At 47.1% G+C, this 23,685-nt stretch overlaps 2 protein-coding genes across 4 annotated transcripts in view; both read left to right on the top strand.

Annotated features, from left to right (window-relative positions):
* Window positions 1–23,685, top strand: part of scaper (S-phase cyclin A-associated protein in the ER) — an 87,704-nt gene that overhangs the window by 7,314 nt on the left and 56,705 nt on the right. For 2 of the 3 annotated variants that reach the window (XM_083654464.1, XM_083654463.1), the window contains exons 3-20: window positions 2,865–2,918; window positions 4,061–4,137; window positions 4,504–4,701; window positions 7,808–7,908; window positions 8,343–8,462; window positions 9,209–9,336; window positions 11,524–11,816; window positions 12,341–12,721; window positions 14,164–14,331; window positions 14,475–14,541; window positions 14,647–14,752; window positions 16,082–16,193; window positions 16,638–16,778; window positions 17,147–17,302; window positions 17,423–17,565; window positions 17,742–17,823; window positions 17,926–18,078; window positions 19,506–19,613. In XM_083654464.1, the coding sequence (XP_083510590.1) occupies window positions 7,817–7,908; window positions 8,343–8,462; window positions 9,209–9,336; window positions 11,524–11,816; window positions 12,341–12,721; window positions 14,164–14,331; window positions 14,475–14,541; window positions 14,647–14,752; window positions 16,082–16,193; window positions 16,638–16,778; window positions 17,147–17,302; window positions 17,423–17,565; window positions 17,742–17,823; window positions 17,926–18,078; window positions 19,506–19,613 (2,250 nt within the window). In that variant the 5' untranslated portion in view covers window positions 2,865–2,918; window positions 4,061–4,137; window positions 4,504–4,701; window positions 7,808–7,816. The remainder of the gene's footprint in view (window positions 1–2,864; window positions 2,919–4,060; window positions 4,138–4,503; window positions 4,702–7,807; window positions 7,909–8,342; window positions 8,463–9,208; window positions 9,337–11,523; window positions 11,817–12,340; window positions 12,722–14,163; window positions 14,332–14,474; window positions 14,542–14,646; window positions 14,753–16,081; window positions 16,194–16,637; window positions 16,779–17,146; window positions 17,303–17,422; window positions 17,566–17,741; window positions 17,824–17,925; window positions 18,079–19,505; window positions 19,614–23,685) is intronic. The other variant, XM_083654465.1, reaches the window with a different exon arrangement.
* Window positions 337–6,991, top strand: LOC310793037 (rho-associated protein kinase 1-like; the record flags this gene model as incomplete). Its single annotated transcript, XM_083654786.1, has 5 exons — window positions 337–2,320; window positions 4,061–4,137; window positions 4,504–4,701; window positions 5,194–5,316; window positions 6,902–6,991. 5 exons carry the CDS (start codon window positions 337–339, stop codon window positions 6,989–6,991), a joined length of 2,472 nt encoding a protein of 823 aa, XP_083510912.1.

Genomic DNA, 23,685 nt, shown 5'->3' with positions numbered 1-23,685 from the left:
TGATGAAGAGCATGTAGCTCGAAATGCGTTACCACAAATAAATCCGGAGAAAAGGAGCTCTGCGGTGTGCGAGTAGTTTTGATTCCTTTTATCATCAGTGACGTTGTCACCAATCACTGATAATGGCTGATGGCATAGACATTGTGACATCATCAGTGATGTCATAAACCCTTCCCTGCTGAGGTTATAAATTGGACGACTCTTGCTCATAGCACAGCCAACCTGGGGCAACAACATAGAGGATTGACCAAGCCCAAGTCACTGAGTCCATAACGGCGTGGCTTGTCTTGTTTTTGTTTATAATTCAACAGTGAAAAACTCGTTTTAACAGCAAAAATGTCAGCTGGAGGAAGTTTGGAGGCTCCATTTGAAAAGATCGATACCATGTTGAAGGACCCCAAGTCAGAAATAAACACGCATTGTTTACTGGACGGATTGGACGCGTTGGTGTACGACCTTGACTTTCGTGCCCTGAGGGAAAACAAGAGTATCGACAGCTTTTTGAATAGATATAAGGAGAGCATTAGTAAAATACGGGATCTGCGGATGAAAGCGGAGGACTACGAGGTGGTTGAAGTTATTGGGAGGGGAGCGTATGGAGAGGTGCAATTGGTACGACACAAAGCCACGAGGAAGGTGTACGCCATGAAGCTGCTGAGCAAGTTCAAGATGATCAAGAGGTCGGACTCTGCTTTCTTCTGGGAGGAGAGGGACATCATGGCTTTTGTTAACAGCGTGTGGGTCGTGCAGCTGTTCTTCGCATTCCAGGATGACCGCTACCTGTACATGGTGATGGAATACATGCCCGGAGGCGACCTGGTTAACTTGATGAACAACTACGACATCCCAGAGAAGTGGGCCCGCTTTTACACAGCCGAGGTGGTGCTGGCACTGGACGAGATCCACTCCATGGGCTTCATCCACAGGGACGTGAAGCCCGATAACATGTTGCTAGATAAAGCAGGCCACTTGAAGCTGGCAGACTTTGGGTCCTGTATGAAAATGAACAAGGGTGATATGGTACAATGTGACACAGCAGTTGGAACTCCGGACTACATTTCGCCCGAGGTACTAAACTCCCAAGGAGGACATGGATATTATGGCAGAGAGTGTGACTGGTGGTCGGTGGGAGTCTTCCTGTACGAAATGCTTGTTGGCAACACTCCTTTCTATGCAGACACGCTGACGGGGACGTACAGCAAAATCATGAACCACAAGAACGCCCCCCTGACCTTCCCCGACGACAGCGGCATCTCAGAGGATGCCAAGAATCTCATCCGTGCTCTCCTGACGGACGGGGAGGTTCGACTTGGCCGGAATGGTGTCGATGAGATCATGAGGCATCCGTTCTTCAAGAATGACCAGTGGGCATGGGAGAACATCAGAGAAACAGCTGCACCAGTAGTGCCTGAGCTCACCAGTGACATTGACACCAGCAACTTTGATTACTTCGACGAGGCTCAGGGAGAGGAAGAGACCTTTCCCATACCCAAGGCCTTTGTGGGCAACCAGCTCCCCTTTGTAGGCTTCACCTACTACGGTAATCACCAGCCTCTGCGCTGCTCCTCTACAAAGCCTAGTGACAAACACAGCAGCTCCACCAAGGAGGACAAGAGCCATCTGGAGACCCTGCAGAAAAGGATTTACCAGCTGGAGGAGCAGCTCCACAATGAGATGCAGCTGAAGGGCTCCGAGGAGATCGGAGAGCTGCAAACAAGGATGGCAGGGCTGCAAGAGGACAAGGACAACTTGAAGCTCAGCCTGTCCAAAGTGGAGAAAGAATGCAAACGGGCCCAGGAGAGGAGCAACAACTTGGAGAAGGAGAAGAATAACTTTGAGATCGACCTGAACTACAAGCTGAAGACACTGCAGCAGCGTCTGGAGCAGGAGCAGACTGAGCACAGGGTGACGCGGGTGCAGCTCACTGACAGATATGAGTCCGTTGAGAATGCTATGCATTATGTGCAACATAAGGTGTCAGAAGAGAACGTGGCGAGGATGCAAGCGGAGAACCAGGTGGTGGAGGTGGAGAGGAAGTGCTCAATGCTTGAGTTTGACCTCAAGCAGTGTGCGCAGAAGATGGAGTTCCAGCTGGCTCAGCTGACGAAGCAATACAGGGGCAATGAAGGACAGATCAGAGAACTTCAGGACCAGCTTGAGGCCGAACAGAATTTCTCCACATTTTACAAAAATCAGGTCAAGGAACTGAAAGAGGAGATTGAGGAAAGGAACTGGCAGGTACAAGGAGCTCATAAAAAGACACAGGAGTTGCACAAAGAAATGGACTCCCTGTCTGCCCAGCTGAATTTGACTGTGATCAGTAAAAATATATTCTTTCAATAAACAAGTCAAAGTACCAGTAGTGACAAGGTATTGCCAGTTTGTCATAAAAATAAATATATGTCCGAAACGATTGCCTCATTCCCTGGTGAGAAAATCGTATCGTGAACTCCGTATCGTGTATCGAATCATGAGTTGAGTTATTGTTACATCCCTAGCTTTAATAGATTAGCTTAAAGAATAAGGTATTCTAAGTAGAAATCACTTCATGCCTAATGCCCCATGCATGTTTCCAACCTCGATTGTACCAAAGAACAAATTCGGGTTCGAAAAAAGATGAATACTGAAATGTCACGTTTCGTGAATGAGGCCCAACGTTTCCATGACTGTGTGAGTCTGTGTTTGCACAGACTATAAAAACAGAAATGAAAGGAGTAAGATGTTTACATGCCACAGTAATGTGTTTAAAGGATAATTCCAGTCATTTTCAATCTGAACCTTATTTTCCTAGTTTTTGCCATCATGACGACTGATTATGTTCACAATTTTGTCACATAGCCTACTTTTCTTCTATGTTTCCCCAGTTCATTGGGAGCTCTTCAAAGGCCAAAGCAAGCTCCAACAGTTGAACCAGAAAGGTGATCAAAATGCATCTTGGGAAGATATCGTGGAAGATATTGGGTTTTGCAAAAAATCACACCAATCTTACTTGTAATTAAAATTAAGAGGTTGATGTTAACTTTTTTTCTTTCTTTTTTAATAATTTTTTCTCTGAGAATTCAGTCCCCCCCCTCCAGTTTTTTTTAACAGTTTTTTTTAACAATCTGGACCTTATTTCCAGCTTTACTTATGATTTTTAAATCACCCTGAATTCTTCTTCTTCTTCTTCTTATTTTTACTGGATCCACCACAACGTTATGCACCGAGGAGCGGCCTGGAACCGAGAATACGGGGCATTACATCATTTAGCAGACGCTTTTATCCAAAGCTACTTACAATATCACATTTTGTCAACAGTAGAGAAATCAACTGTGCAACACAATGTGTGACAGCTAAGACTTTCTGAAGGAATAGAGTAGCACTTGTAGAAAGTAGTTTGAGGAGGAATGCATTTTTTAAGACGAGGGAGAAAGATGTTAGTTCACATTCATGCCAGTATCATATAATAAGGATATGAGCCGATGCGTGTCAGAAAATAAGCTATTTACACGACATTAATACATGCAGCATTACACACGTGCCCCGTATTCCTTATTTCCAGGCCGCTGCTCGGCACGTAATAACGTTGTGGTGGATCCAGTTAAAAAAAACTTTTCAGGGTGAGTTAAAAATCATAATTAAAGCTGGGGGGCGGGGGTTTAATTCTCCTTTAAGTTGGCAGTTCATATTTACAGAACATATGACCTGAACACAGCATCAGTCAGTCAGATGTAAGCACATGGAGTCAGTGTTACTATTGTTGTGTTGTAAAGTCATGAAATCGCTTTTTGCGTTCAACTGTTGGAGCTTTATTTGGCCCCCTGGAGTGTGTAGTGGAGAGCAGTGCTCCTGGTGAACTGGAAGAACCAGAGTTATTTTTATTGTGACATTTTGCAGGTGTCACCCCAAAACCAGGTTACTTGAAGATTGTTTTCACCTAACATACTTCATACTTTGCACCCCCCCCCCCCCAATCTAAGGCTGTCAAACTCATCATTAGAGGCATGATTGCTAACTCAAAGCCCAGATTGTTTGTTCCATTAGTAACTTCATATACGCCTATTCTCTCTTCTTCACATAGCAAAGTCCAAAAGCAACACCAGTGGCAATCCAAGGGCACAGAGAATCAACTCTGGACTACACAGGAATAAGAAACAGGTTGGTATATCATCTCTTTGCACTAGAGGGCACCATACACCTACCTAACTCATCCTTCCTTTGGCTGCATGCTGGTGGTTCAGGCCATGAGAAAGAATATTCACCAGAAGTGGGTCTTTGGTCCTGCAACTCGAATGGTGGTGCATGGCACCAACACTGGCAGGAAGCCAGGACGGTTCATTCCCCCCTTGGATCAGCCATGTTCTAGATATATGCATGCATAGTAATGTAAGGTGCTTTGAGTAAAAAATAAAATAAAAAAGGCATATGATGAGGAGGAAAAAGGGCTGCCATAATAAACCAGTCAGAAACTTTGATCACACTATATGTTTGTTATTGTTGACATCAGTGTTTTGGTCTGTGCAGAATGCAGGTGTGGAAAGCAAGGGTACAGCTGGTGCCTTGTTGGACAAGGGGGCAGAGAAGAGCCCCACCAAAGCCAGACAGCCGCGCAAGGTGGACCTGCGAGCGCGCTACTGGGCTTTCCTCTTCGACAACCTGCGCCGGGCTGTGGACGAGATCTACGTCACTTGCGAATCCGATCAGAGCGTTGTAGAATGCAAGGTTAGTTCTCCTTTTTGGAGGAATAAAGTACCGAATCGTCCCTTTTTTACAAATGTAAATTCTGATTTCTCAAAACAGAAAAATGCCCTGTTTGGAGAGACTGAAAGGTGCTGCTGCAGTTCCTGAACACTAGAGGGCGGTCATTAAGTTCAGAACCAAAATGTCTCCCTCCCAGCTCGCATTCCTCCTGCTTTCTGCTTTATGTCAGAGGGGCTCTCTGAAGGCTTGCTGGTGAGAGAATTAGCACAGGCCTCTCTCTCTCTCTCTTGGGCCCGGCTGAGGGGAGGGAATATTGATGACAGACTGTAAACAATACGATTGTACATGTGTTGTGTTGGTTGTCGGCATTTTGCTGACAGGAAATAGAGCCTGGCTATTTCTACTCCCCTACATCTTGTATCACCGTTTTTGAGATGGCAGATAAGGTTAACTCTGACATGACTCTGTCTCTTGTTTTTGTGAAATGGCGTGTTTTTTGTTGTGCTCCTCCAGGGCTTATACTGGCACGATGTTGCCGCGGTGCCTTGTGTTGTATTGATTCTGCTGACATGCTGCATTACTGAGCAGGGTTCTGGTGACGGCCTGCGGTCGGTACCGGAGCCCAGCGACCCCGTGGTGTGGTCGGCTTGCTGTCAGTGTCCCACAGCCCAGCTACCCTGTGGTGTGGTCACCTCACCTCCATGTTGTCAGTTGGTCTTGGTCAGACATCTGGCTGCTTCTAGGTGTTTTTCTCACACGGCTGTATTCCCTCCACACACCCGTACGCCGGCTAATGGCGCTGCTCATAATCCCCATCCCACCCAGATGGGACTAATGGACACTGATAGATGATGGAGTCATCTGGAGGGGAAGCAGAGTGCTCTTGATAGCCACCGGCCACAATCCCCTAGTGGAGCTGAGGGCAATCTACATGGTGTGTGCTCTCACACAAACAGCTCGCCATAAAGCTTCTAGGGCATAAACACAACACTGCTCATGAAACTCTTAGGGACACCATCATTTACGTTGACCTTCGACTTGGCTCTGCTTTTTGTATAGTTTTGAATAGGAATCACGGAGTTGCACTAATCGAATGCATTGGTTCCGCGCTGACGCCCGCGTCGCATATCTTGCGTGACGGCTACTTCGCTGAACTGCTGCTGCTGCTGAGCTCGCTTGCTTGTTGTGTGCCACACAGACGGCGTTGCTGCTGCTCGCTTGCTTGTTGTGTGCCACACACAGACGGCGTTGCTGCTGCGGAGCTGCCTTCCAGTAGACCAAGCAGGAGCCGTTGCAGTCTATTTTGGCTGGGAAACGCGTGCGTCTCGCAGTAAAGATAGGCGAGACGTCGAACCTGGAGATGGCACGCAGGCACAGCAGAGCCGCGCTGCTCAGGCGGGCTGTGTGGCACGGCCGTTAGAGCCGAATGGTTCAGACCAGCAGCGTGATTCATGTGTGCTTATTAATAACGCCCACATCTCGTTAACCCACAGCCCCCTGGCCTAATTAGTTTTTATCAAGTATTCTTCCCCGTGACCTCAGATTTATTAGACACATCACACAGAGGAGGGAAGGAAGGCGCTTGCCCTTCTTTTTCACTCGGAGGCGGTTGAGGTTCTCTATTCTTCAGGGTAAAAGTAGAATCTACGATGCTCCACTAGCCCGGGAACTATTTTAAAATGGGAGAAAAATCAAAAAAGTGTAGTAAGTTTTGAATTGTTCACTCAGGGTGATTAAATATAACCAAGAGTGTGTGCCTGTGCATTCTAGGTGCTATATATACTGTAGGCCACAGGGTTTCACTGCCCATCCCTGCTTTATGGTCACACGCCTCTGGAAGGTTAAACATTTTGTCATTCCCCATGAAATGTTACAGGAGGCTTGTATTTAGGTAAGTGTGTCCGTTACGGGAGGCTTGTATTTAGGTAAGTGTGCCTGTTAACGTCCAGTGGCAGCCAGGGCTTTATAGTGCCTTCAGTCACTGTTGGTGCATCTGTCACAGGAGCAGCGAACCTCCCTCCATCTCAGCCTTCATTACCAAATGAACACTGGGCCATGGGCGGTGGGCTCTGCCTGTTAACCAGCTCTAATCAGCAGACCTGCTGCTGGACACATCTTTCACTGGCCTGACTTGTCTATTAACTAAAAGCATTGTGAAGCTTTACTCTCAATTACCACTCCCTTCACGCTCCCCATCCATTAACTCTGTCTGTTTCATTAGAGCTCTGGGAACAAGCTCCACACAGCCCACCACCTCAGCATGGCCACCCCTGTGAGCAACAGCCCGGGTCTGGATCATAGGCCTGACTGAGCTATCAGCTTAGCCTCTAGCTTTGAGCAAGTCTTGTGCACAAGAGCACTGGTTCTCAAACTTTTTCCTCATCAAGGACCCCTAAACTGACACACATTAGACCATGGACCCCCCATTTGATAAGATTTTGTCCCAGGGTCCCCATCTGATATTTAGCTTTTAGATGTTTTATTACAGAAAATTGTATGAAACCCATGACCAAAATAGTCCTACTTTCTCTCCTGGTTTTACTTTGAATTGTAGTGAAAATAAATTATCCCCTTTTTTGCTGGGGACCCCCTGGAACCCCCTCAAGGATCCCTGGGGGTCCCCCGGACCACACTTTGAGAACCACCGCACAAGAGCGTTATGGTCCAACTGGTACACACAGGCTCCTTCCAGCAGTAGTACCTTGACCCACCTGAGATCCCTATGATTTCTTTACGCACTAGTTAAAGTGCACATTTGGGCCCACAATAAACATTCTATATGCCTGTTATTGGTATCGGTGGAAAAACCAACTAATTAGAATTTCCCAAGATCTCTGTCAGATAAAACACAAATCACTGTACCTCTCAAAAACAGTTGGTATATATATTTTGTTGTTGTTGCATAAACTAACTGACCTTGTCGCCGCTCTAACCAGAGAATAACATGGCAGGTGTAAGAGGACAGTGTATGCTTATATTATGCAATGGGTAGTAAAATAACAATATGTAGGGTTTCAATTGGTAGGATTGAGGGGGCGAAATTGTTGCAAAACTGCCTTTCCATTGCTCCATAGTTCCGGTTAGTGCTTGAAATAAGTCTCTATCCCATTGTAATTGCTATCTTTAGGAGGTGTTGATGATGTTGGACAACTATGTACGGGATTTCAAAGCTCTCATAGACTGGATCCAGCTCCAGGAGAAGTTCGAGAACACCGATGCCCAGAATAGGTGATCTATGTTTTTGTCTTTCTCACTCCTTCCCTTTGTCTCTCACTCTCTCATTCACTCCGCATTTTCAATTGCTCCCTGAGGTGAAACTGGAAGTGCAGTGTCTGGTCCCTGGCTTTGAGTCACAAACAGAATGGATCAATAGCCTTGGCTTTAATTCAAAGAGATCCAAGAGTTTATTGGCTTCTCCTTAACACAGTGACCACTGTAACCGTAAATTGACTAAGAAATGAAATTCCCAGTGCTGCCTCCCAATTTGTTCATTTAAAGCAACTGTTAATCAATAAGACAACCTAAAAGTTTTACATGGCTCATTTATCGACATCAATTGCAAAGTGAATCAGCCTTTTAACTAATTTGCAAAAAGTGTGAGCCAAGTGTGTATTTGCCTACTAGGAAGTGTAATTAGTGTGTAACTGTAATGTTTTGTCCAGGCCCACCTCTTTAGCCTGGGAGGTGCGTAAGATGTCCCCGGGACGTCATGTGATGCCCAGCCCCTCCTCGGCCGACAGAATCGTTCCATCTTCAAACGCACGTCGCGCCCTCAACTTTGGGTAAGCTCTCATTATCTCTCGTGTTGCATCAGTGCCAGGTCTGTCATGCCGACCCCCAGTTTGCTTTTTCCCTCCCATCGCCATTAGGCATTGGATTTGATTTGAAAGATCAACACAAACTTTGATTTGATTAAAACTGTATCACAAGACATCCTGTTGTTATTAAAAAAATCAATATCTGAAAAGATGCGCTAAGCTCTCTGCCTGTACGGAGGAAGGGGTCAGGGAATGCAGACTACGTTATCTACTAACCGGGGCGATTGATCGCTGATGGTGAAGCATTTGTTTAATGTAATTTGTTGAGTCTCTCACTCTTTGGCCACAGAATCGGTGGGTAGGTGTAGATGAAAGTGTCGGTTAAAGACTGCTGAAGCATCCGTTCAATATGTGCAGGGCTCTGTAATCGGATGCTGCAGGAAATGGATATTGATCATGACGGCGGCCGGTTGCCCAATACAGTCGTGTGCTATCTGAAGAGTGGAGAGTGCTGCTGGGCTTAGACACTATCAGAGAGTGGAGAGTGCTGCTGGGCTTAGAGTGCTGCTGGGCTTAGACACTATCAGCAGACCTCTGAAGCGTCGTGGACAGACGGGCAGTAGGAGCTGCTCGGAGACGGGATGCTAGCTTAGCGCTTGTCTAACGGAGAGTTGCTGAAAGACTTACCTGCTCACAGTATAGGCTTCATTCATGTATAGGTGGCTCGGTGTTTGCTCACACCTTTCCGATTTGTGTGTGTTCTCCTCCAGTGGTCCTCCACCTACAATGGCCGCAGCCCGGTTCTCCCACACAGGCCCCAGCTGGGCCGACCGGGTGAAATGCACTCAGCCCCTCCCCATCTCCAATCAGCCTACCTACTCCCCAGTAGAAAAAGCGGGTAAGTTTAGTCCTCACAGGGGTGTCCTGGTGGCTCAGTGGTCTAAGACAGTGATTCCCAACCAGGGGTACTTGAGCAGCTTGCAGGGGGTACTTGGAAGGATTGGGGAATACAATTTACCTCCAAAATGATAAATAAATATATATACATGTATATATTCCAAGTCATTTCATAAGCCCATTGTTAAAATGTGATGTGTGTGCCGCAACTAGTTCTGCTGGCAAGTGTCAACTGCTACACTGTTCTGCTACTGATAATGGCAAAAAAACAACCTAAAAAGCCCAAACACCGGCAGTTCAGTGAAACATATATTTTGTATAGATTTACTTGTGGATAGATTACTATGTAATCATCAACACGCATGAGTGAGGGGTACTATTGTCATGGAAAAACAGCTCAAGGGGTACATAAGACAAAAAAGGTTGGGAACCACTGGTCTAAGGCACGTACAACTGTGACACCCTGGCTCTGATTCCGGCCCAGGAACTTTGTTGCATGCCATCCCCCTCTCTCTCCCAATATTTAATGTCTCTCTATACTTGCATCTGTCCAATAAAAGGTGCAAAGGTTTCCTCATGCACAGACCCCTACTTGTATGAGTACTCTGAGAGAATGCGTGTCCTTCCAACCAGGGCTGCAACTAACGATTATATTCATTATCATTATTGATTAACTTCTCGATTATTTTTTTATTTTTTTATATAAAATTACACATAATGGTGAAAAATGTCGATTACTTTTCCCCAAAGCCCAAGATGACATCCTCAAATGTCTTCTTTTGTCCTGACCAACCACAACCTGTCCACAACCCAACGATAATCAGTTTACTTTCATACTAAAGACTACAGAAACCAGAAAATATTCACATTTAACTCATTGAATGCCAATGACGACAGCTGTCGTCAATTCAAATACTGACGTAGAGTGCCAATGACGACGGTTGTCGTCAATTGCGTTTTTTGACGGTGGGACGTGGATCAATCCCTGATACATCTCTGGTACAACTATTGTAGCTATTGGAGGTCTATAACCTATTTTACAGAACCCTTAGGTGGCGACAGTGCTCTCCACATAACAGAAAGGCAAGGAAAAAACAAAGAAGAAGTCGTTATGGAAACGGAAATCGCATCGCATCCGTATGCATCGATATGCTGAAGCACGTTACTGCAGCTGTGCCTGCAGCAGCCAATCTGCTCCCACAATTGAGCCGCTCCGTGTCGGTTGCGACAGCACATCTGCACATCCACACCGTGGAGTTGTTATTATTCTCAACTGGAAGCATCGTTGCCGGTGACAAACACACGCGGAACGCTGTAAAAAAGCCTGGCTGTTCCGCACCCTTCACTGTGCGCACAGCAAACTCAGCAGAGAGCCACCACAGACAGGAGGAGGAGTGTGCAGTTGAGGCGAGGCGAGGCGGGGCGGGGCGGGGCGGGGCGGGGGGGGGGGGGGGGGGGCACGCAGAGCAGCACGCAACACCCAGACAGACCCAGGCAGCAGGACAGGATTGACAAACGCAAGCCAGAATATCCGATACCCACCAGCAGCAAATCAAAACCAGCAAGAAGCTGCAACCAGCAGCGCACGCAGGGGCCAGCGCTGCTGGTTGTAGCTAAAAATATTATTCTGCCAAACAAAATTCCCTGGCCTAAACTGTTTTATTGAAGGAAATTATTTTTGAGGTGTGACTACATTAGAAAAGATTAGCTTCAGAGTCAGTGATGTGCTTGAAATGATTAATTTCACAAAAGGCCAATTATCTCAGCTTCTAGAAAAAAATTGCTGTTTTTGGATGAATCAGGCTATCTTCTCCGGCTCATAACTAAAGAACGGAAAATGGGATCAATAAACTTTTTTTTGCAGATGATAGAATAGAGTCTCATCGTTCTTTGTGCGCGTTCAGTGTTTACATAGTAATATCACACAATATTCTGTGGGCCTCGAGAAATCACTGAAAACGCTCTGAAACTCTGGCACTGGGAGCGTCCGTTCTCCAAAAGTGGCTGGCACTCAATGAGTTAAAAAGCTGGAACAAGAGAATTTTTGTATTTTTTTTCTTTTCTTAAAGATTAGTCTAAACGATTAATCGATTTATAAGAATAGTTGCAACTAATCGTTGCAGCTCTACTTCCAACACAGAATGCACAGTAGCAACAGCATCTTCTCCTCCACTGATGTGTCTTCCAGGTAAGAAGGATGCGGAGGGCTGGGAGACGGTCCAGCGAGGACGTCCTGCCAAGCCTCGCTCTGCCGCCATCGTCGCCAAGGTCAGTCCTGTCGTGGCTCATGTTGCCCCCAAACAGGACAGCACCAAGGAGAACCAGCCACAGCTACTGCTGCCACAGGAAGAGCAGCACCTCCGTCCTCAGTGTCCCCAGGATCAGAAGGGCGTCCAGAAGGGCTCTGAACAGCCGGTTGATTCTGTGGAGCCGGGCCTGCCGGTGCCGGCCGGAGAGTCAGAGAAGAGGCACATGATGGAGGTAAGTGTGGTCCACTCCCTTCCTCTCTCTGACGTCTCTCCCCTCAGCAATCCCCACTTATCAATTATTCAGGAGGAGCAGAGTAACACTAGACTGTTTTATCAGCCACATTGTTTTTGTTTTGGGCTCCACGATATTCATAGACAGCCTGTCCAGACAGGGATATCAGCTTTGAGGGGATTGATTGTACACTGACATTTCAGAGGAAGAATACCCCATTTTCACTCTCGTGAAATAAATACTCCATCTATGCCTCAAAACACACTTGGTAAGGGTGTGCTTTGGCATCGGTTGATTTTGAAATACAAATCTGTATTTCCAATCTGCGTTGTTTGATCAAAATTGAATGTGTACTAGGGGCATGTTAGTGCCAGCCTTCCCTGCATGCTGTGTGTTTTCCAGCTGTGCGCGAGTCTTGATTGGTTTTGATTTTTGGTTTTTGTTATTGCCTCTCATGAATTGCTCGAAATGTGCACGTCTTTAATTGAGTTTGTGTGTGTTTGTGTGTGACTGTGTCGGTGCAGCAGCCCCCCCCAGCAGAGCGTGTACAGGACTGGGGGCAGTGTGTCGACGCACCCTGCGAAGACGCGCCTCCCCACATATCGGCTCTCGCCCCTTCCCAAGCCCCAGAGCCCGCCCCCTCCTCCACCTCCTCCTCAGCCCCGGTCCCGCTCACGGCCGTTCCCCTGCCCGTCCCAGACCCCGCTATAGCCCTCTCCCTCTCCCCGTCCCCAGACCTCCTCCTCCCCCAGACGGACGGGCTCGGTGCGCCGCTGGCCCTGGGGGACAGCGGGGCTGTGGGGGGCGCGTCGCAGGGCATGGCCACATCTGCTCCAGGACAGGCTGAGACTCCCATGGCAGCAGTGAAACGGGAGAGTGTGCTGGACCCCACAGAGCTTTCTACTGTGAGTGCTGAGAGATGGAGGAGCAGAGGGAGGGGAGGGCGGGGAGGGAGGGAGGGGGGGCGCAGGGATCCCCCGGGGTCCTTCACCGCCTAAACAAAGTCAATCTTAAGAAACCTCCAGACCAAAATGTGCAGGCGAGGCCGCATAGCTCTGTGCAATGTTGTCATAGCAGCAGTTAACTGTGAGGGCGGGGGCCTATAGCTGTGAGTAGATGGCCTTTGTACTCAAAGTCATTGGTGTTGCCCAAAAATGATCTCCCAACTTTTTTTCTTTTTCTTCTAAATCACTGGTAAAATTCTGTCAAACAGAAAAAGCAAAGGACCCTGGACAGAATTTTCAGTTAGTATTTAACTCAAAGGGTTTTGTCTCACCTATGTCAAGTAGGCATTTATTGTATTGTATTATTATTGTAAAGGGTGTATGGTGAGCCTAGATTAAACGCCGATCTGGTCTTTGCGCCGGGCCGGGCCAGGCCACACACACACATATATCCTACAAATCAGGAGATTAGCGGGAGAAATTACCAAGCGGGAGCACAGCGGGAGAAAGGGTTAAAAATCGGGAGACTCCCGTGTAAATCTGGAGTGTTGGCAGGTAGGGTATCCATCAGATTTCCATCCGTTTTGATGGACAGAAAGTTCAACCCAGTTGAACAGATTCGTCACCATCTGTTTAGCAAATCAGAGTCAAGGAGGGTCTCTTCTGACAGGGCCTGAATGTTGACGTTACATAACAGCCCAACGGACAGAAATGTCAGTTTAAAAATTAAAAATGATGTCCGTTTCCCGACGGATCAGCGTGACTGTGGCATTATCCTCTATAAGTTTATAATAGTGGCTGGCCTGTAATAATCTGTGACTGACTCATTCACTTATTGTTGCCATCTCATAAAATATCCCCACCCCCCCAAATACTTTGATGATAGCCGCCGTATCTCTGACCAAGGATGTCGTAAATTCCTTTCCTATTTAGGTCTGTTTTTGGATGCAGTTATATCATCCAAATAAACATTTCAAAGACAGACATAGCAACTTTGTATCGAGCTTCATAAGCAAGCTGTCGGGTGAAATGTTTCACCAGTTGCCTTCTCCCACCATCTCTTCATCCTCACAGTGAAGATGCTCTGCATGACTCTTGAATGCTTCCTCACTTGTGATTGGTGTGATGATTGTGTGTGTGGTACTGTACAAATTGTGATTGGGTTGAATTGGTGTTCGCTTTGAGCTTTTGAATTGCACGCCCATGTGGGATAATCGGACCAACTGCTCAAGAGCTGAAATATGTATAGCTATATGAGAGAGCCCATCAATGGCTGTGGATACTTCGTCTTTGGTTAAGAAACGTTTTCTCCATTTAAAGGATTCCATAATATATACGTTTGGTTTGAACAAGTCAACATTTCTGAATGTGTGTGTGAGTTGGTGTCTGTGACCTGTGTCTAGCCCCAGTCAATGGCAGAGGTCCTAGCCAAGAAAGAGGAGCTGGCCGACCGTCTGGAGAGAGCCAATGAGGAGGCCATCGCCAGCGCCATCGCCGAAGAGGAGCAGCTGACCAGAGAGATTCAGGCTGAGAACAACGAGCTGGAGACAGACAACGAGAGTGACTTCTCTGTAAGATTCCTTATGCACATTTATCATTCATTTACTGGAACCTTTTGCTTTAGTTAGTCTATATAGATATCGATTTTTTTGTTTTCTATTTAATTGAATGTGAGTTGACATCACTGTGTAGTAAACACATCTCTTTACTACAGACTAGCATTGGCAATGGAGGTTGTGGTCTCAATATCGATTGGAGCGATATGCTGGCAGATTATGACGGTATGGAGGTCCACATCTAAAGGACAATTGAACTTTGACCCTTGGTAATGGCATGCATTGCATTGGAAGGGTGCTCATCGTTTCCTTTGCCGTTCTTTCCTGTAGCTCGGAAGAGTATGTCATGGGGGGACATGGTGGAAGACGAACCTTCACGGCCTCCTGGACATGGGATCCACATGCACGAGAAATTGTCCTCACCCTCGCGCAAAAGGTGAGACTTAGATTTCACCGTGTTTTTTTTTTTATCCAAAGATGATTGACTTTGATTGACGTTGATTGACTGTGCCCTTTTTCGGCCCTCCACGTTGATTCATTCACACATATTGACACCTGCCTACCTACCTTAGCGCCTTGCCCAACAGCACCTCAATTGCAATCTGGGAACCCAGAGTATATTTTTATTTGAAAAATAGAGTATATAATAGAGAGTATATTTTTATTTGAAAAATAGACTCTGGGACAGCCCTACCGTTTTCCCAGCTTCCTGCACAGCGCGCCTCTCCTGCCACCATCACTTCCTTTTCCGCGTCGGTGCTCCACTGTTTACAGTCTAAATAGCAACTTGCGCCGCGACTTTACAGTAATTTTCCACTGTTATTGTAAGACGAGTTGACGTCTTCTACGCAGTGTGTTTATGCGTTAATGTTATTAGTGAATAGTCGAAACGAACGCGGAAAAGGAAAGCGGAAGTGACGGGAAAGCCACCGTCACTTCCTTTTCCGCGTCCATTTCGGCTATTTGTACTGTTTGTCCCCTCTGATGGGGAAAGAGTTTATCCAGTCCACCAAAGGGTGGGTGGGAAGCTTAGCCTTTGTTCACACCAGGCGCTTAACATAAGCAGAACTGAAGCTTGACTCACGCCTAACCGGTCACACCAAACACGCCTTTCCTCAGCGCCTGGCTCGGAGCTGAGCTCAACCCCGCCACCTCCATCCACTTCATGCATGGGCAGCTTCACACTTGGAAAATAGGACTGAATCCTGAACGTTCGCGTGAGCAAGGCACGCGTGACAGGTGTGAACGGCTTCGCCTGTTCACAAGGACGCCTAAATGAAACTTGTGGGTTCAGCGTAGGTTGAGCTTAGGTTCAGCGTAGGTTGAGCGTTGCTTCGGCATATGGTGCAAACGGGCGCTTAGCCCCTAACGGCACACCACATGCTTTAATTGCTGACCTTGTAAATAGAAATAAAAAGTTAGACAAACCTAAGAGTTGGCACAACTCCTATCAACTGAGCATACCTTGGTCATTGTATAAATCACCAATCATATTAATACATTTCGAAAGCCCATGGTTTGATTTTCAGCCTTAATTTAACGAGGATTGAAACTGGCAGCCTTGCGTCAAAGGCCCGGTTATATTTTCTCTTACCTTCAGGTCTCCCTTCGCTTACCTACAGGTATCTGTTCTCTTACCTTTGTGTCACTCACTGCCGCACCAAAGGAGAAAGTGCATACTTATTATCACAGTCCACTGCTGTCTTGTGTATTGTTGGTACGGTGAATACAGGAGAAGAATGATTATTTTCCTGTTTTCTGGCAGAACCATCGCCGAGTCCAAGAAGAAACACGAGGAGAAGCAGCTGAAGGCCCAGCAGCTGAGGGAGAAGCTCCAGGAGGAAAAGACGCACAAACTGCAGAAGCTTTTGGAGAGGGTGAGAAGAGCGCCCATGCCGAGTCGAGGGGAAAACACCCTAAAAGAAACCCCAAGCAGGCTAAGCCCGGCCTGGCTCACAAGGAGAGGTTCTGTCAGCACACTGCCAGATAGAATCACTAAATATCATAGCCCCCCCAGTCTCATATAGGCCAGCTGGCTGCAGACACTTGTGAGAGAGCCCCCTAGCCAAAATCAACAGTCTTTCATGAAGTTTGTTTTTGTTCTCCAGGCCATGGTGAGATGAGTGAGTCCTAGAATAAATCAGGATTAACCACATAAATACATGAAGTGGTGTATATTCGCATGAATCCCCGTGTGGACACACTGGAGAGGGGAGCAACAGATGAATCCAGAAACTGTTGTCTGTGTTGGGTTGGAGAATGCTCTTAAACATGTGCATTATACGCCATGCTTCTCCCCTCACTCCTCACACTCTCTTCAGGAGAAGGAGGTGAGGAAATGGAAGGAGGAGTTGTTGGATCAGCGTCGGCGGATGATGGAGGAGAAGCTGTTGCATGCAGAGTTCAAGCGGGAGCTGCAACTGCAGGCCATCGTGAAGAAAGCCCAGGAGGAGGAGGCCAAGGTAGAGGAGTTCCACCGAAAGGCCATCGCATGGGCATCTTACAGCTGAGGGAATTTTCACATTGGCTTCTTGTTGTCATCCTTTTTTACTCAGAGTTACATTACGTCAGTACATGCACAATCCCAGTTGACGTTTTGGGACATGTCAATTTGGTTAGCCTAAATATTGTCCCCATTTTAACACACAGCATATCATTTAGGCTAGAGTCAGCCAAACTGACATGCCTCCAAACCTGCCTGTAATGTTTGATAATATTTATATACTCAATGTGTGTGTTCATGTACATATACACATATCAGTATATTTATAATGTATATCTATCATACACACACATACTATATGTGTCTTGAGGATATGTGTTTGTGCAGGTGAATGAAATAGCATTCATCAACACACTGGAAGCCCAGAACAAGCGGCACGACGTTCTGGCCAAGCTGAATGAGTACGAGCAACGCCTGAACGAGCTGCAGGAGGAGAGACAGAGGAGACAGGAGGAGAAGTCAGCCAGAGACGAAGCAGTACAGGTACCACAAACAACACTCACTCACTTCCTCTCTGGCTTCTTTTGCTTCACATTTAATTTGTCCATACCAGGAACCTTCACATTGAGGTGCATCTCCGCTCTCTCCTCTCTCCACCTGTAGGAGCGCAAGCGAGCCCTGGAAGCGGAGCGGCAGGCGAGGGTGGGGGAGCTGCTGGTGCGGAGGAAAGAGCAGGAGGCTCGTATCGAACAGCAGAGGCAGGAAAAGGAGAGGGCTCGAGAAGATGCGGCGCGAGAGAGGGCCAGGTTCGTGTCCCCGATTCCCCTCAGTGTCGGGGCTATATGCACCGTGGGGCCCGTTCCACGTTTGAATCCGACAGTTGTTTGGACAACCCGTGAGAAACTCATAGCAGACTTTAGATGTAGTTTGTCAAATTTGATTTGCGGTGGCTTGACACTGCGCTCGTCTGGTCCCTCTTCAGAGACCGAGAAGAGCGCCTGGCTGCTCTGAGCGCTGCTCAACAGGAGGCCATGGAGGAACTGCAGAAGAAGATTCAGATGAAGGTAAATGATCCTCCACCACCTCGCGTCTCCACCAGCTCCAGTCGTGAGAGTGTAGACGATTGCATGTTTCCCATATGACCCCTTATCTGGTTTCTTCCCTAGCACGATGAAAGCAGCCGTAGGCATATGGAGCAGATCGAGCAGAGGAAGGAGAAAGCAGCCGAGCTCAGCAGTGGTCGACATGCCAACACAGACTACGCCCCCAAACTGACACCGTATGAGCGCAAGAAACACTGCTCTCTGTGCAATGTTGTGGTACGTCGTCCAGTCTCACCATCAGTCATCAGTTCGTTTTGGATCAGTTATACTCCTAGGCCCTTTGGAGTCCTTGGCTTACATACACTGTAGATTGACTCTGACCACACCAGTTTCTAGGTCTCACATCACACTATCAGCATATCGCTTCACAGTCTAATTGGCATGATGCATTCTCCAAAGTGAAGCTCACCCTTTGCTTAATTATTTTATCGTCATGAGCAAATACCGGTATGCAAGTCTCGTTGGTTTACATGGACATGGGGGAGATGCAGACACCTTGACTGCAGCAGGGCAGCCGTGGAGAACTTCTGTATGCTCTTGGCAGGCTGCGTGCATAAAAATGCTGACAGGAAGGTGATTCAGAGGATTTTTTAGAAGAGAGCACATTTAAATGAGGATTTAACGGCATTGATTAAACATGAACTTAAACAGGGATTTATGACTGGGCATGATTATGCTTTCTCTAGTGTCCGTGTCAGGTAACAAATCCACAGGCCGGACACGTTTATCTGTGACGGACCAGCCACCACAGCAGCAAGGGTGAGACACCTTGAGACTCCAAAGCAGCACGAGATAAAGAGGCTGGTGGAGGGTGACAGGAGAGAATCTTGTTAAAATGCTAGATGACCTTGGCCAGCATCTGAGATGACCTTGGCCAGCATCTGACACCAGAGATCACGGATGGGTCATCGGCATGCACTCTATTTAATGACATTAAACACAGGCTTTGTTCCAGCGCTGGGGGAACAACATCGTAGCCTGTTCCACACCTGCCTCTTGTTGTGGCCATTTCTCAGCCTTGCACCACTTTTTGCGCTTGTTAACATCTATGGCGAGTCCACTACTGTCCTCATCTCGAGTCCACTACAGTCCTCAACTTGAGTCCACTACTGTCCTCAACTTGAGTCCACTACTGTCCTCAACTTGACGTGACAATACTAGACTACGTCTTATTGTAGTCAGCAAGGGGAGCAGGTGTGAAATGCCTGCCATGTAAGGCAGTGTAGGCTTTTTAATACAAATATATATTTTTTCTTCAAAATAAAGATTCCAGGAGAGAATTATTGTCTTTTAGTGTTTTCTGCAGCCCCTTACTCTTTGTTGCTTTGGGTCCAATCAGTGTTATTATTACTCTGTCCTTTTAAAAAAAGCGAATTTAATGAAATATAACCAAGTCCACTTAGGTATATGGCACAGTTCACATGGTGTGGCTTATGTAACAATTCACATTTCCCTCGCTCAGTCAGTTGCTTAAACTTTAAACGGGTTCAGCGGAGGAAGGTCATGTCCCACTGAAACGCCCATGTGGTATATCATTTCACCAGCCTCCCTTGGGTCTCTCGTTGACCCCTTCCTGCCTCTTGTCTCCATTGTGTCCTCGGCCGTGACCTGGTGACCTCTGACCACAGTGTTTGTGTTTGCAGATCACCTCGGAGGTGCACCTGTTCAGCCACACCAAAGGCAAGAGGCACCAGCAGGCCGTGCGGGACAGTAGCAGCATCCAGGGTCGCGAGCTCTCCGACGAGGAAGTGGTGCGTATCCCCCCCCCCCCCCCCCTCCCCGACAGACAGACAGACACGCTGCCAAGCACGGCGTTAACAACATCCATTCAGCCTTTAAGAGACTGCCACTCTAGCGCTAGCCTGGCTAATGTAAAAAGACAAGGGGGAGACAGTGATAGCCTTTTATGACGCGGCCATTATGATTTTTTTTATGCATCCCCCTTATTGTCAGGGCCTCTGTTGTGTCGCTTTGTCAGATGACAAATGGGCCTTGAAATGTACACAGCTAGGGTTCAGCGCTTCAGTGGAGGGGTGACATCACCCCCTTGTCTCCGGGCTGTTTTGTCACGGAGGAGCCGTCCATGGGAAGGCAGCTCGTTAACGCAAGGTAACCTCTCAAGGCTGCAATATGAGATTGGCTTTTCAGCCGTGCTCTTTGTGGGGGCTGACAACTGTTGGTGCTATACGCTGCACCTTTGGCCCCAGCACCTCCTTCATTCAAAGCGTTTTCACCCCCTCCTTCCCCTCCTTTAAATCATTTCCTCTCCAAATGCAGGTCATTCTCCCCCCCCCCCCCCCCCTGTTTGACAGTATGATAAACAAGGCAATGGAGGAAAGCAATCCACCAATATAGTGCTCTAAACAGTTCGTATACATGTACAGCTTCAAATATACTTGCGATATAGCCCTCTCTGTATGATATAGCTGCTCTGTGGTAGCCATATTATGGAGGCTTTGCGGTTTCCCCCCGCCTCAGATCTAAGCGTACGTGGTGGTTATCAGTCAAAGTGTCAAGCCTAGCTGAACATCTAGTTAGGCCCCGTGTCTAATCATACATCCGGCTCATTCTAAACGTTGACGGGCTGTATTACGTACGTTCATAGTGGATTGCGGTTATTAGTTATTGCAGTATATCTATGATAGATAATATTTGGATGATCCAGAACTACCCCCCCCCCACCACCACCACATTTTCTTTTAATGTGTGAAAGGTAATCAAGCCATCCAATAGAGGTATTTCTTAGAGCTTTGTTTAGATAGACTTAGCCAGGCCCTCGTTATTTATGTCGGAGCTCATTTTGGTGTCCACTATTTCATTCACGCGACTGCCAACTATTTTCCAGACTGCTCCATAACTCTTGCTGCAATGAAAGATTTTTAATTAAAATGAAGATGGTTGGCTGAACCGTGCAGAGGTCACTCCATAGTTTTTCAGGGGAAGCGGGCGGCAGATGCCCCGCGCCTTCATATTTAGTCATTTTCTCTCATTCTGAGAGACTCGCGAATTAAATTGAAAATACAAAGATTATCAACAGGGCGGGGATCGATGTGCGGGGAGAACGCCTGGGATTGCAATCACTCTCTTTACGTACACTTATGAGTTGTCATCTGTCCTGGTTTAATATGATGGAGGTAATGTCCAGGACCCCCGGCTTCTGACACATGGAATTTATGTATTGTTCACCTCTTGACACGGCAGCTGAAAAACACTGGTCGGCTTGTCTCTGTGAGTGAAGCCCCCCCTCTCTCCGGTCGAGTGCCGGGCCAGCCTGGCCAGCAGAGGGATCAGCAGACTGCAGAGAGGGACCAGGCAGGCTCTGGGTACTGGAGCTGACCTCCCAAAGGCACCGCATAGTCCTAAAGGTCTTGTTGTTGAAACCCACTCTGATGGCCACCGACTAAGAAGCCCGATGAAATATCCAGAGAGCCAGCTGAAGCTCGCCTCGGCCTCCTCCTCCTCCCCCGGGCTGTTGTGAGAACGGATCGTCGTCTAGTTATAGGAAATGAAGCTGCTGTTAACTGATATCACGGAGGACAACCATTGTATCGAAAGATGGATTAGAAAAAGATACGTGACCACTCTTGGTTCACCAAGATTCAGTTTAAAATTTGGTTTCGGTTTTCTGTGCTGTATTGCTTGGCTCTCCTTAAATGTCACCGATAGCATTCGCGTCACAATGCAAAAATGTCATGTGAACCACTGTAGTGATGGTAACCCAATCCAGTGTAGCTTCATATCTTACCTAGTAGCCAACATGAAATACAGCTGTCTGTTTCACGCCAAATGGAAAGCCTACCTCTCAGCCCTTTGTATATGACAAAAGAGGTCCTGGTGAACATATCACTAAGATTGTGTATTTGTGTAGGCTGCCTTTCATTATATTGTGTGTGTGTGTGTGTGTGTGTGTGTGTGTGTGTGTGAGAGAGAGAGAGAGAGAGAGAGAGAGAGAGATGTTTGGAGTGGTATTATATTACTCCCACCAGAGACAATCTGTAGTATTGTACGGTAGCGATGCCCTTGGGCCAGTCTCAATGGTAGGCACCTGTCTGTCATCAAGTCTGATGACTCAAACACTCCTCACAAACTACAGCACCGCCATTGAGCCTAGCCTCCTAACAAATGTAGATTCACTTTATGAATTCATATATATTCATATCCAAACGTGCCAGTGTCCACGTGTCAGCATTTTACTGTATTTGACGGCTTCAAGTCTCCATTAATTTGCCAGTGTGATTTTTCTTTTTCTTTTTTTTTTTTTAGAAGGTTGATGTCTTTGAGGTGTTACTGAAACAATTCCATTAAGTGAGTGGAGTGGCCAGTGTACTGGATAGCCTCTCAGAGAGATTACTGAACAGCTGCCCCCCTCCCCCTCCCCCCCCGCCAAGCAAAGGACAGCTACGGCCATGACTGACCTATAGTGTGAGGGAGTAGAGGGCAGAGGTGTGTGCATGCAAATGTGCACATACATACACACGCATGCATGCACGCACACACGCAGGCAAGTGCTGCACGATTACGGTCAATGATCATCGCGATTATTCTGATCAATATTGAGATCATGATTATTTAACACGATTACTCTTTGACTTTGGGAACATCATGCATTTATTGAACAAAAAAACAACAACAACACTGGATTTCTTTGAACGGTCATCTTCTACCAAGCAAGGTTTAAAAATAAACGGACAAACGTGTGTCGGCTCTCTGATGTCGACTCAAGCCGAAACTACACGCACCACAGCCTGTTTGGGCTTTGGAGGAGGGCCGGAGTGCACCACTGTGAGGGAAAGGGGTGCGCTGGATTTACAACACAAGACAAAATGAGAGCAACATTGCTAAATGGAATGTGCCATGTTTTATCTCGATTTCCGATTGATCACAATTAATATTCAATTAATTGTGCAGCCCGCATGTGCGCGCGCGCACGCACACACACACACACACACACACACACACACAGACACACACCCTCTTCCTAGGAAAACACAATACTCTCACATCTTGCAGTGCCCTTTTCATTTGCAAAGTTTCTTCCAAACTTTCCCCTGTTCTACTCGACTTACTCTCGTGTATCCGCGAAGCGCCCGACAACAGTAAAGAAACTCTCCAAAGAGTTGATTTTCGAGCCACCCTAGAACGTTGCTCCCATCCCTTGACATATGATTAACTCCGCCTCTGTCTAGACCACCTAAGGACACCTGTCTCTCAACGGCTCACTTTTGAAAAGCCCCATTCAGGCAGCAGGTGCACTGCCAACACTTGTGACTAAAGGGTATGCCATCCCACACACAGGTTAGCAGCTCCACTGCTGAATGGAGAGCCTTTATCTGTGGGGCCATCCTATCCTCTGGGGTGCTGCATGACAGGATAATTGGGTAATTGGTTTCTTGCACATGCATCATGTCGCTCAAATTGGGTTACATTCCCCTCTGTCTCCTGCTGGAAACATCAGAATGATCTGACGGGGCTGGACGGGAAGCAACACCTCCAGCCCTTCAGCCTGACTGTGGGCGTGGGGCTTCTGAAGAGCACAGATTATTGGCCGTACCTCGCTAAACTAATTACAGGATATCATGGCATTGCTGAGAGGTGTAGAACCACATGTCACACAATGGATACATTACCCGCCACCTTTTTCAAATGGATAGCCTCTACTTACATTTTGCCATCAATTAGCTTTTGTTGCATTATTCCCATAGTATTGATGACATAAGTTGCTACATTTAGTTTGGCAACCTACTCCGCTTAACCTGTGGACAATTCTTCATCTTAGGGATGCACGATATATCGGCAATCATATCGGTATCGGCCGATGTTAGT

Source organism: Poromitra crassiceps, assembly GCF_964638095.1.
Source record: "Poromitra crassiceps genome assembly, chromosome: 18".
Classification (NCBI taxonomy): Eukaryota; Metazoa; Chordata; class Actinopteri; order Beryciformes; family Melamphaidae; genus Poromitra; species Poromitra crassiceps.
This window is presented reverse-complemented; position numbering and strand designations above follow the sequence as displayed.